Consider the following 14,161-nt stretch of genomic DNA (forward strand, 5'->3'; position numbering starts at 1 on the left):
ATGTTGAGCAGTCACTGTAATTGTTACTGTCTCATCTAGTGGCACTGACTGTGGCTGGGTTTGTAGGTATGGCTGGAGTGTGGAGACCTTCATAGCCATATCCTCATCCTAGATATATTTGTCTATAGCCATTCCCCTATCCATATCTGTTAGTGTACTCACACAATGGCCTTAGCCGGATGATTGGGAAAGGGTATCGTAAACAAACTTCCCTCACCTTTGGGATTTCGGCCTGAACCCACTCTTGGATTGTGATACTCCAAATTAATGTTTTGAAGCGAAACAATTTGAATGGAATTGTTAAACCTCAACAAAAAACAAATTGCACCACAAAAAATTGGCCCAAAGATGCTTAAATTTTTTTCTTGATTTTTCTTCCAGAATTTCAAGCAATACACACTGTTATTGTCGACTCAATTGATATAGTGCAAGTTTAGCACATGGGGCCTTCTAATATTGTGATATATTGGTATGTATCAACAAAAACAACATTGACAGAATGTATTTTTCGTATTCCCTTGAGATGTTGTATCGCTGACCTGTGATACCGATGGTATCAGCCGATATATGTGCCAATATCATTGATACACAGAACATTGATTAGAGGATCCAATGATTAAATAAGCTTATTGAGTTGATTGATGTAGATTTTTTAATATGGCAAAGCTGTTCAACTCTTTTAGTGACATAGCCCATTACCTTTTGTTGTTATCTTTTGATTTTTCTGTTTTTTTCACTGTGGCTAGCTATGGTAATGCGCCTGCCTCATTGCTGAATAAAAGTTTGATCATTAGTGCAGACTTGTATGGTTAATGTGGTGAGACCTTGCTGGATTAGTAAACTCGAGCCGTTTAATGGGATGTGGCACTTGAGTGAGAATGGAAAACCGTGTGGCCAGTTTGATGCAATTGTTATTGCACACAATGGTAACAGTATTCCTCAGTTGCTGTTGAAAAAAAAAACTATATTCCTCAGCTTCCTTTTGGTTTTGAATATTTTCTTTTGCGTAACTGTCATATGATTTTATCAAACTGAACCTATTTTCTTGAGTTATGCAGGTAAATTATAGAAGCTTGGCATTCTCTCACAATCGATGAGAGATGACTGTGGTGCATGAGTAATGTTTTTTGGACCACTGATAAAAGTATATGATTGGTGCAGTAACTTAAATAAGGAGACAAATTATACCAAGACCCTCAAGACTAAACATTAGATACAGTCATACAGATAGCAAATAAAGAAACATTAAATACAGAAATACAAGTATACAGGCATAGGTTTATCTCTTATCATTCCTCTTTAAGTGTGGCCGTGAAAGAGATGGAACCCCTAACTTGTTTCACATGCACCGCTTGCTAATGTGCACCTCTTTTCATGGAGAAAAGAACAAAGGAGAGAAAATGGTAAACAGATTTTGATGGTTGGCGATATTTTGTAGGAGAAAAGAGGAGAAAGAGGGAAAGTATTTTCTGGATTGTTTTGTATGAGAAAAGGTAAGAGGAGAGGATTGAAAAGAAGCTCTCAATAGATGAGAAGAGGAATACTAGGAAGACAGACTAGGAGGAAGAAGACTGAGGAATGATAGGAATGGCTGATTGTGTACCTGAAGGAATCAGATGATTTCTAGCCTCAGAAATTGTGGTTGCTCTGATAGCATGTAGAGGTTTGGTATTCTCTCACAATTGAAGGGAGATGAGTGGATTGCACTAAAATAAAGAGATAAATTACACCAAGTGCCCTCAAGACTGTAGAAACAACCAATGCATGTATAGTGGGCAAAAAAGGAAACCGTAGATGCACAATACCAAGATAGACAGAAATAGGTTTATCTTTTATGAATTATGATAAATATCGCCTCCTTGGGTATGAAAAGAAAATTTTCACTCATTGTACAGAAGAAACATTTTTTAATTTTAATTAAATTTTTTTTTAATAGAATACCATTTATTATGAGGTAAGGTTTGCACTGGAGTATATTTTAGCAAGGACAATTTTGGTGATGTTTTAGCCTCAGATGAGTCGTGATGATTTGTGATGGTTCAGTAATCAGGTCAATCCTAATAGCTGGGATTTTCAATATTTTTTCCCCTTCAAGAGTTCTCTATGGGTCATTTTGATTGGGGATATTTGAATGACCTGGATATTTTAATTTACCATGCATCTAATACCTAGGTATTGCCATTGCTATCAATTGTGATTTCTCTGTTCGGTTGACACTTTGTAGCAGGGCATTGTGAATCCAAGAAATTGGATTGTTTGCATCCCGGCTCGCTTATTAAGTAAAATTACAATTAATACTCTCTTCTTTTTTTTCAAGAAGAATTCAAATTGAAGAATTGAGTATGGCCACCATTTCACATGATTGAACTCAAATTGTAAATTGTGTGATCAACATTATGAGCGGATTGGATGCAGTCCACGTGTGCAAAGTTTGTTCACATGTGATGCATGAGTACAAATGAATTGATAGAATGGTATGAATCACGGCGTCCAGATAGATGGGCATGAATTTATCTGATTGATAGGATATGAATTAGTGGCATCCACACGCCACCCATACATATATTGAATGATCAGTAGCCCACATATGAATATGAGATGATTATGATCAAGTGGCCACATGTGTATATTGGTTGGTCTACACGTGTATATTGGTTTTTTCTGTCTTGCACGTGCATATAGTGGTTGGCCCATGCGTGATTAGGTAGCCCATGCATGATCAGGTAGATGATTTTTATCAGGTGGACCAGACCTGTTTACTAGTATTAGTCTGATTGGGTGGTCACACATGAATAGGGGTCGGATCACTGAACAATAGCATCCGTCAAATCAAATAGCTCGAATTGCTCATCCATGGACACATAGGATCCACATTGCATCCTTAGGCCCTGGATTTGTACAAGTTTGACACATGGTTCCTCTATAACATGTGTAGAATAAGCTTACTCTACAAGTAAGTGTGTAGTACCCATTGTGATTTTTGCATGAAATCCACTTTGTCCATCATGTCTGCCCCCTCATGTTCTCTTTGGAGGTTAAATATTGGGACGATCCAAAACTCAAGTGGCGCACACCATGTAAAATCATGCCTCAAACCAATAAAATCATGTGGCATGGCCCATCTGTGTTTTGGAATGACCCCAATTTTCCATTCATCCTAAAGGGAAAAATGTTATGAATGTATTAGATGGCATATAAAAAACAAAGTGGGCCCCACATACAATGTAAAAGATTTTAATGTGGGTTGTCTCCATCCTAACTCTTCCCTATGGTTTACCCACCTGTTCTTTGGATCGGTCTGATTTTACAAATATAAAATGAACTGGAAGGGGCACACCTGATGTACAGAGTGGATGAGCTCTATATCTTGGTGGACCCAGTCATATGGATCTAGAATAGGCTTACTGTACAAAGTTGTTGAAGCAATGGCCTCTTCTGTGTGAGAGAAAATACGGTGGGGGAAGAACCAAGATTTTTTTTTTTGTAGGGAGCCTGTGCATCAAGGAGCTCTGTGGGGCCCACCATGACGTATGTGTGACATCCACTCCATCCATCCGTCTCTCCTTTTCATGTTAATAAATGCGTGCAAATATTAGGTATATCCAAAATTCAAGTGGTCCACACCAGAGGAAACAATGGAGATGGGAACATCCACCATTGAAATCTTCTTGGGGTGAAAAGAAGTTTTCATTTGGGCTCATAACTGTGTTTCCCTTCATCCTAGTGGGACTCACCTTCAGAATGGTTTGGATGTCTTATAAAAATCACGTTAAATACAGTGAAGGTTTCAGTGGTGGGTCCCTATTCCCACTGCTTGCTGTGATGTGGCCCACTTGAGTTCTGGACGTGCATGAATCTGGGATTACGATTCATGGCCTAACATTATCCGTCATAATTGATGGACAGAGTGGATGTCACACAGACTCACTGATGGGCCTCCCAAAGTTTTTGTTGCACAGTGGTGGTGTCCGATGGGCAAGATGAGTTACGCAAATCACAGGGAGAGATTCAGGGAAACGATGTGGAAATCGGGGTGAAATTCCACCTTTCTGGAAAACAAAACTGGCACATGATGAATACTGTAATGCCCAACAGTAATTTAAATTACTGGTTATTACAATTCCCCACATCCCCCAAACATCAAAATCCTTACGATAGTGGTTATCTCAATTGTCGGTAATTCACATAACCTCAATCCAAATGGCCCCTATACGTTATTTCATCGAACTTGGATCTATCTCTGTCTATCATTGCTTTTGTCCAACTACTTTTTACTCCTGTCAGAAATCCAATGTCGAGCATCTCACTGCACCTTTAAGCTTGGTCTGGTCTCTGCGGTGCTCAGATCTGGAATCTTGGTTTCATCAGTTTGCAGTCTTGAGCTTGGTTTGCTAAGACGGGAGTAAATTAATCATCCTTCCTCTGTAATATGCTTGTTTTCTTTTCTCATAGTGTATATTTTCTTGATCGGTGCCTTTTCTCACACATCAATCTATCTTGGAGGGCTTATTGTTAGTTTGCAGTGATCAATTAACTGATTGCTGTACCTTTTGTCCCCAACAGGAAAATGCGCAAATCGGTTGCTTGCATCATCTGGTTTACCTCTGATTGCTAGACAGATGAAGGTATATCCCAAACCTTTCAAGCTTGCTATGATTTGATGAAATTTAATCGACCCTCTACTTTATTTGGCTTCCACCATCTAAGGTTTAGCTTTGAACGGTTTCTTGCTTCATCTTGTTTCTCTGTGTTTGCAGAGGCTGGAACTGAGTTCTATCTGGGCACTTCTTGCAGCATTTGAAGATCCTCTTCCTATTTCCGTCAGCACAGATACAACTCCTTTTGAAGGAGCTTTTGTAAAAGGGGTCGATGCTGTTTCATGGATGGCAAACAACACAAAGAAACTATTTCCTTTCCAGAGCAAGGGCCCTCATTGCTGGACCTTTTTCAGCACTGCTGCTTATGGGAAAAGAAACAAAGTTCCACAGGTTAGCTACCTATAAACTGCAACATGATATCATCATGTTGGAGAGATGGGCATCTATATATAGTGTTGTCAAAATCCTACGATATACAATTTGAGTTGAATCTTAAGCAAAACATTTGAATGCCACCTTTGAATCCCTTTTTATATGAATCTTACGATTTTATGATTTGAATCCTACGATTTACGATTTAAATCCCGATTTACAAATCAAACTATACTTGTTCTCTTCATTTTAAGCTTCACGTGGCTTTCATTTTATGATTTTGAATTGGTGGGGGCTTTAAGAATCGTTTAGAAAATAACCTTTCAATTAAAAAATAATAATAATAAATAAAAAACAGAATCATTGAGAAAAGGTATATTACTTTATTTTGTTCTTTATAAGAAATTAAATGATATATATTCTCTTAAACGTTAAATTGTAGAGCTCCTTGTTGTTTTAATGATTTCTTACTTCTTAACTAGTCGAAACACCATATTGATGTATGACTTACCTGGAATAGTTTTATGGATGGTTACAGTCATGTTGACTTATATGTATTGTGGAATGATGGTTTGAAACCAAAATATCTTTTTTCACGAGTCTACGGAATCAAATGCCGCTTTTCCAACGTGTTTCTACATTTGAGAAAGTTAACAAGAACATAATTATTCAAGGATCCTTGCATGTTTTAAGGAAAAAATCTTGAAAGACTTAAAGATAAGAATACTTTAACACTATCATGATGTGGTATTGCTTGGTGCATATTGATGGCAAATGGATGATTGCTGAGTTTTTTTTTTTTTCCTGATTTATTTATATTTTTAAGAAGACCATAAAAAATCTTATGATTTACAATATGATTTGCGATCCAATACGATCCGACACCTATTATGATTTGCAATACAATAACGATTTTGAAAACATTGTGACTATATATAATTTCAATTTTCCATATTAATAAGAAGAATCCACCATTCGGTAGCTGTAGTTTTTTTTTTTTCCCTTGGGTCACCTGTTAGTTTTCAGGCCTATGAATATGATGCTTGTATGTGGTTAGCCATTTTCAAAAAAGAAAAAAGTGAAGGTATTTATACTTAATATTAATAAAACATGTGGGAGATAAGGGGATTAATGTAGCACGGAGGATGAAATCAAACTAGAAGCATATAAGATTTTATTACACATTACTATTGACAATTGAGCCCAATCAACTCAAAGAGCATGTGGTGTGAGGCAAGGCATTCCATGACGGTAATGGTGGCCATAACGGCCACCACCGTTACCTTTATGATACGGGTTGTAACGGCTGTTACGGCCCCCGTAACGGCCGTTATTGTCTCTTTATTATTGAAAGAAAATAAAAATCAAAAAACCCGTATCAACCTCGTAACATTGAAAAAAATCCGAAAAACTTGTATTTGCCCTATAACAGAACATTACGGGGCTATTACAGCCTTTATAGGGGGTTTAATGGGCCGTTAACGGCAGTTATAGGTCATTTTCTTCCATAATGGCTGTTTCGAGCATTACGACCCCGTAACATGTAACGGTTGCCACCATTACATTTACATAATGGCCTTTACGGCACACCATGGTGCTTGGGGTGGGGCTTGGGTTTAAATTTCTAAGCCCGTGGGCCAGGGTGAGGGATGGACCTAACTTTCAGGCCCAAAATTTTAACGGGATGGCCTGACCTGAGTCCCACTTGTTGACAGCCCTAGATGTTTCCATAGAACATGGTACAGCTAGAGTATGTGGCCGTTGACCGCTGTGTCGCTGCCCCTCGGATACTTTGGCCAAATAGGAGTATCATGCTTGATGATGACAGATTGACATGGCTAGGTTTTGTAAGAAATGTATGATTAATTTAGTGGTATTTCATCAGGAAAATATTCCAAATGTCACAGCAGAGAAGGTGAAGGAAGGCATGCTTGGAGGTGTTGAGATGGCTCTGGGGCTATCAAAGGGATCACTTCAGCGACCCTTCTATGCAAGAGTCCAATTATGGTGTGCAAGCACTCTTAATTGATATTGTCAATTGCTTCTTGGATATGGTTATAATGAACTTGTTGTTTCCTATGCTCTGGGAACGCACAGGGGTGCAGCTCTTCCAACTAATACTCCAAACATTCCATGCATCTTTGACCCTCATGGGCGTGCTGGAATATGTGGGGATTGGCTGCTGGGGTCAAGTTTAGAGGCTGCAGCCTTGAGCGGCATGGCTCTTGCCAATCATGTAAGTGTCGTACGCGCTATATTTGCCTCTGCATAATATATTTTTGATATTTTTGTTATTTACTGCTATGAATAGAAAAGGGTTTTGAGGTGTGGATAGGCTTGCTCTTTGTTAAGGTCTTACATCTTTTCTAGCATACTATATAAGGGTGAATTATTGAAGGTGACCCTAGCAACATCAGTAATTGTGCTTCCTTGGTCAGTCCCAGCTCAGTGTTTCTTCATTTGTGTTGAAGTTTGGCATTTGGCTTTGTGTTGAACATTTCCTTGTTCTCATGTTCGTAGGGATGCTAATGATCTTGCATGCATGCTTGTGTGATGGGGCACATTATAAACTTTGATGGCCTGCTATCATCCCTCAAGAGGGTGAATAAGGATGACATTTGCACTGTCTGGTTGATAGCCCACCTCTTCTTTGTATTATAGCTCACAAAGGGCACTGATTTGAAGTCCATCTACTGAGATTTTGGAGCATCCAATTGGTATGAACTTTGGACTCTCTTATCCAAGCGGCCATCATGTGTTGGACAGTCTAAATGGATGAAAATATCATCTTGGTGAACTTTAACAAAGTTCACCAATGTAGGGGATGTTAGAGACACCCTTATTATATGCTTGTGTGAGTAGATTGGTGGGTGTGTATAACTGTATATACATACACAGAGGCATACATACATCGCATACGCACATCTATACATCTCTCTCTCTCTCTCTCTCTCTCTCTCTCTCTCTCTCTCTATATATATATATATATATATATATATATATGCAGTGTTCCAAATATCACCTATATTTTTGATAATATCGGTAATATTATCAAGATTAGTAATATTTTCAGGAAGGATCCCTTATAAAAGGTCCCTATATAGGTGTCGATGATATCCTTGATAATGTTAATAATATCTCCAAATGGTAAAACATTCGTACATAGGTGAAAATTAATAGAAAATTGGGAAATTTTCCCAAATTCCAAAAGATCTTCATTTTTTTTTTTTTAAATTTTATTTTTTTTGTTCCTTAGGTGTGATTTCGATCACTCGTAATTTTTATTAAATCAAAGTTTGATATGGGGAGAAATCTCAACTCAAAACAAAGATGAGCTAGAACTCAAAGTGACAAAAAATTATTAGAAACTTCTTCTTTTTCAAATATTAACATGGATTGCAATGGATTTGTGGCGAAAATTTAATAAGCGAAAAATGGGGGAAATTGGTGAAATCTTAATTTTCCATTTTTATATTGGAAAATATGTGTTTTTCATTGTTTATTAATGTGGAAGTTTTATATATGAATGTCGGCTGATCTATTGATAGGCTACATATTTTATAATTTTATTTTATTTTGTTTTTTTCGACAACAAATGGTTAGACCCTTATAAAATGGAAACTTACTATGCATAGTGTTTTTTTTTGTTTTTTTTTTTTTTGCAATAGTTTGATTCCTACATATGTAAACATGTCTTTCAACATCTCTTGAAGTTGCATTGAAAGATTCAACCTTTTTCATAATGTTTCCCCAATGTTTGTATCAGACAGCAATAATATCGATGAAGCTGATACATGTTTCCGTATCTCTAGTCATCGATACATGTACCGATGCCGATACTCTGAACATTGTTTATGTCTATGTATGTATGAGACCTCAATACTGAGACATGCCACACCTACTTTTCTGCTACAGGCTCAAACCTCTATATATGGATTTCTATACTTCATAGTGGAAGGACACTAGTAATAAGAATGTACCACTAACAACTGCCTACTTATTGCTACGGAAGCCAAAAAGAAAGATGCACTATGGCTGTGCATGTAATCTGGTGGGGTGGTGGTTTTAGGAATTGTCCAAGGCAAGAAACGCATTGGATGATTTCCTAGGAAAAGGAAGTTGAGAATTTATCTTGTAGAAGTCATGTTAATATATGCAACGAACACTAGATGCAGTGACGGAATGTAGAAACTTCTGAAAAATTCTGGGTTAATTTTTGGCAGTTCATGAAATGAAAATTATTTGGCTCATTATTGGCAACATTATAGTTATGAATTTTGTTCTGTTTTGGGAACGAGCCGAAACATTTCACACCGATACAGGTAGCTAAATGTACCATTCTTGGCTAGAATGCTTTTTTTAATTATTTTACACATGCACGCACACCCCCACACTCACGCCGTAGTGGGATTTCACCACCTATGGATACTCGAACCCTTGACCGGGTGTTGAAACTCTTGAGAGTCTACCACGGAGCAAGAGTAAGGATCCTCTTGGCTAGAATGCTTTCACTGCAATGTTTCTTTTTTTAACATGTTTTCTATTGTCAGCAATTGGTCTATATTTTCCTGTGCATTTGTAGGTTTTTTAGGTTACATACCTCTTTTGAGTTGCAAGGGAATGGTTGTTTTAGAAAGCATGACGTTCTCTATTTTAGGAAAAAGAGGTTTTCCTATCGTTTTCATTTTAAAATTGTTTATGAATTTCCTGAAACTTCTGCTAAAATGGAATTGGCAATCAGGTTGACAGGGTATTTATTGTGACTTCTTGAATTTGTCATGACGTCATTAGTAAGGTGAAAGAAGGGCAAAGCAATGCTTAAAAAATAAACAGTATATTTGACTAACAAAGGGCAAAAGTAAATACCTCTGATGAGGTTAAACATAGCTCTAGTAATTGTAATTTCCAAACTGACATCAGCCTGTAGGAATCTGTTGTTTTGTAATTTTAAAGATTCACAGATTGACAACAAAATCATGTACATTTAAAATGCATGCACTGCTGTTCAGATAATGTTAGATTTTTGCAAAGAAATTATGTGAAATAAATGAATATAGAAGATAATATGGAAGTCATTTTTTTTTTCCTTGAGCATAAAAACATCTTTCAGAATTGAGAGTCGTATTGGTCAGTTGCAGTTTGTAGGACCCTTTATAATCTATCTTCATTTCTCATTAAAGTGGCAATCTTGGCTCATTTATGATCTGTTGTTATGATTTTGATGAATATCTGAAGTTTCCCTTTGTAATATATCTTCAATGTTTTAATCTCTATGTATTGACATAATCGATGTTGACCTTCGAATCTCTTCTTTACTTCAATATTTCAAAGAAGGGAGATTGATGTGAGGGTCTTGCATATTCCCCATGATTGCACTCTTCAAACTACTGACTGGATTTGAAAGCAGATTGCAGATTATCTGCAGAGTGGCGGATTGCGGCCGGATGAATTTGCTATTGGTCTACAGAATGAGTTTCAACCAATTGATGGGCATGAAATTGGGCAGTTTCCAGGATTGGAGCCTAAAGAACAAATAACTGAAGCCCAAACATGTAAAGCATACTCGTGAATTTGGGCCACATGAAGAAAAGATTTGCCATCTACCGTCGGTGCATAAAAATCTTTAATCTTAAGATAGCTGCTCATCCACAATTTCCTTCTGGGGTAGAATAAGTTTTCCCATCCTTGCAGGATCTCCATCTAGATTGAATATAATTAGAATTTTCTGGTTTCCAATTTCCGGGGAAATTTCTTATTTGTGATGTTGCATAACTGGACAGGCTGGTGAAAGGAGCCCTCGAAACCTATTTTTGTTGCAGAGTTTCAAATTTCCAGTTTTTGACAGAATCAGTGGAGGAAGATGCACAGGGTTCAGGCTTCTGTTGAGGCCATGTTGAAGAAACTCCAATTATAAATGTCGGCTATTAGTGATCCTCTTTGCCCTATGGAGCTGTGAAAGGTATAGTTTACTTTTCTCACCAGAAAATCTTGAATACGATCTGTGAACAATTTCCACCATGGCAATGCATCTGTTTAAAGTTTCCAATACATTGAAATGTTTAACATAGTTCAAAATTCACATTCTTCCGTGATGGATATTTGTACCTTCTTTTACTCTTGATCTCTAAAATTCATTGATTATTGAAAGAAGCTCGTGTTTTTGAAAGTGGAGCTGCTTCATTAGAGGTTTTTTTTTTTTTTTTTGGTCTTTTTTGTGGTTGGGCCCACATGGGGTCCCCAGAGAATAGGTGTCCATAACCTGCTACACAGTTCCAGCAGGAGACCCTTGACCAGACTCTAACCCGGTCTTTCCCTGGCAGAGTAGGCATCATAACCAGTTGATTTAGCTAGAAAGATGAATTTTGATTTTCATTAATTCAATTGGAGAGGGTAGAAAAAATAAAATAAAATTGGAGAGGATAGAACACTATGCCAATTTATATACACTTTGAAGTGTTCAAAACTGTAAGAATTCTTTGTGGGCCTCTTTGTGCTTTAGTTTTAAAGCATAAGGTCAAACAATTTCTTTTACAGGAGGTCCTTGCCATTTTTTTTCTCCTCTTGGAATTGTTCCATTTCTAGAGAAATACCTTTTTTTTTTTCACATTTTGGAATTTTAAAGAAATATCTCTGTAAGCTTTTCTTTAGTTTCTTCAATTGTTTATGGTAGTCCTATAATTATCTGTTGTTTGGTAATGGTAATCTTCCTTAATAAATTAACATTTTAAAAAGAAAAAGAAATGAATATTATAATAATTTAGAAAAAGAAGCAACTCATCACTAGATAATTCCATTTGCTTGTCAGCTATGCATAAAATCTGTACATAAAATGTAAATAATTACACCAGGCTTTGATTGGATTAAGAATCAAATGAATACTTTTCATGTTGCTCAAAAACTGTGTACCTCTCATTTCCAGGACTCGATGCGTATGCTTTATTGGGAGTGCAACTGATTGAATTGCTAAACGTTCAGTCTAATTACCGGGAAATGGTAAAACAATGATATTTCCTAGCTTTCATAGTGACAAAGTAGCCCTCAAAACTGTAGTTACGTGTCTTTCCGGTACAACTTGAAAGTAGAATAATTGCAATATGGTCCCCAGACCACCAATATGCATGCTAAAGAAGAATGCTACAATTTTCTCATTTTTCACTATATTGAACTAATAATTGTGGTTCGAGTTACCCGTCACGGTTTGGGCAGACAGCTTGGGTTGTGGTTTTGCTCCCCACAGATACGAGTTCGATTCCCCTACCTGTGGATTTCCCGATGCACATGGTTGGCAGGTGATTGTGTGCATCCACGAGGAATAGTCTCACCTTAAAAGGGGGCAGGGACACGCTATTGTCATTTAAAAAAAAAATTGTACTTCGAGTTGATAGTGCATCCAAACACTCCCTTACTGCATTAGAAATTGTTGGTTTTTTTCCCCCCAATATCATAGCTGTGTCTAGTTTGAATTTCCTTGGCTATTAATTTCTTACAATTAAATAACAGGTGGTGATTCTTGTGAACCTTGGCAGATTTTCGAAGTATAATAACATCACCCGACACTTTATCAAGTCGTCATATGTAGAATTTAGACATGTTCATGGTTTTCCATCTTCCACTGGAAGGATTGTGTACAAATCATGATGCAAAAGATTTCACCCTTGGTAAGCTTTTCTCAAAGAATTTTGACAGAGACGTGATTTAACTGCCGCTATAATGCATGAACTATTATGATTGAGAATTGTGTCATTATCATTATTGTGTCATCCTTAGACGGGTTTAAATCTGCTGTCGTCGCCCTTGTTGTTTTCTTTAAGGTCTGGATTGTGACAGGTGTGGAGGCTTACTCATGAACCTACTCTCTCTCTCTCTCATGCAGAGAATTATAGAGAAGATTAGATCATGTGAAGTTCCTAGAGCTCTTTAGTCACCGTTGGGAGCCAGACTTGTGCAGAATCATTTGGGGAATTTCTAAAATATTCCTAACCATTGGATGAATGCTACATGTGTTTATCCTAACCATTGATGTATGGTAGCTAGAAAACTAGACACTGAGGGAGAACCTCAGGAAACGTCAGAAAGTTGTAAGCAAGTGAGCTTGTGAGTAATATAAGTCTTCTTCACTAGAAAAATATACAATAGAAAGTTGTGAGCAAGATGCTCAGATCCTCTTAAACCATACAAAAATATGGATTTCTTACGTCCTTCACAGCCATGGCTGAAGAAAACTTGGTTGACCCAATATGTGTAATCCAGCCAAAACAAAGTACCAATATGTGTCATTTTGGCCCACATTGTTAAGTTGTCCAAAGACATGATATGTGTGTATTTGTGGGGAATACTAATTTCCGACCTTCATGGGGATTTTAGCAATAACCCAGAGCCTTTAAATGACACATGGGTGGCCCATCAATCTGGACCGTCCACTCATTTTGTACCACTGCTAGCCATTTATGATGCAAAAATCATACCAATTGAATGATTCTAACCATTGATTAAATAGGATGAAAGCAGGCAGTCAAGATCAAGCAGATAAAATTTGTTCACGTCATCATCTCAGAGCATCTATTCAATAAGCTCGTCACCGTTTATTGAAGTCCACATTGGATTGAGGATGCCCCAAAAATCTCCTAGATGGGAAGATTCCAACATCCTTTGGTGAGATCTTTTTCGGCTGAATGTGGATCATTGTTGCAACTTTTCTTGACCTGCTATTTGTAGGTCACAAATAGAGAGGTTAAGATTCTCCTCCAGAGGAGAAATCTAATGTGCAGTCCTTCCATGGTGGGAGGCAATAGACCAATGGTCTTGATCGAACGATGGACCCCACTCGTTAGAATTGAAAACACATGTTTCCTTGGACAGTAACTTAGTACATGACCATTCGGGTTCATTTTGTAGTAGCACCCATGGTTCAACATTCAAAGCATTGGTATCATGGACCTGTTCTTGGTGGTCCATGCACCAACAAAACATTGAAAAAATAATAATCTTTCAGTTGAAAATTCCTATCCTTTAAATAAGTAGCCGAATGAATAGGCATTCAACCATGAAAGGCCAAACATAATATAGCTTAGATTTTCCAGTTTGGACATTCTCAGTGCATGGGCCATCAGGCCCATCATATGAACTATTCAGAACACTTAAATCATGGGTCCCTCTTCTACTCCAACTGAAACTTCAATGATGTTGTGCAA

General features: G+C 37.4%; 1 protein-coding gene across 9 annotated transcripts in view; it reads left to right on the forward strand.

Moving 5' to 3' along the window:
• LOC131248993 (uncharacterized) overlaps nucleotides 1-13,256 on the forward strand; it is a 37,386-nt gene extending 24,130 nt beyond the window's left edge. For 3 of the 9 annotated variants that reach the window (XM_058249531.1, XM_058249532.1, XM_058249535.1), the window contains 7 exons: nucleotides 800-926; nucleotides 4,564-4,625; nucleotides 4,758-4,988; nucleotides 6,856-6,977; nucleotides 7,068-7,206; nucleotides 10,378-10,579; nucleotides 10,751-10,889. In XM_058249531.1, coding sequence (XP_058105514.1) covers nucleotides 800-926; nucleotides 4,564-4,625; nucleotides 4,758-4,988; nucleotides 6,856-6,977; nucleotides 7,068-7,206; nucleotides 10,378-10,539 — 843 coding nt within the window. In that variant the 3' untranslated portion in view covers nucleotides 10,540-10,579; nucleotides 10,751-10,889. Of the gene's footprint in view, nucleotides 1-799; nucleotides 927-4,563; nucleotides 4,626-4,757; nucleotides 4,989-6,855; nucleotides 6,978-7,067; nucleotides 7,207-10,377; nucleotides 10,580-10,750; nucleotides 10,930-12,470; nucleotides 12,754-12,843 lie in introns of those variants that run through there. The other 6 variants (XR_009172576.1, XR_009172578.1, XR_009172577.1 and 3 more) reach the window with 6 other exon arrangements.
• The last annotated feature ends 905 nt before the right edge of the window (nucleotides 13,257-14,161 follow it).

The sequence above is a fragment of the Magnolia sinica genome, chromosome 6 (genome assembly GCF_029962835.1).
Source record: "Magnolia sinica isolate HGM2019 chromosome 6, MsV1, whole genome shotgun sequence".
NCBI classification, from domain to species: domain Eukaryota; kingdom Viridiplantae; phylum Streptophyta; class Magnoliopsida; order Magnoliales; family Magnoliaceae; genus Magnolia; species Magnolia sinica.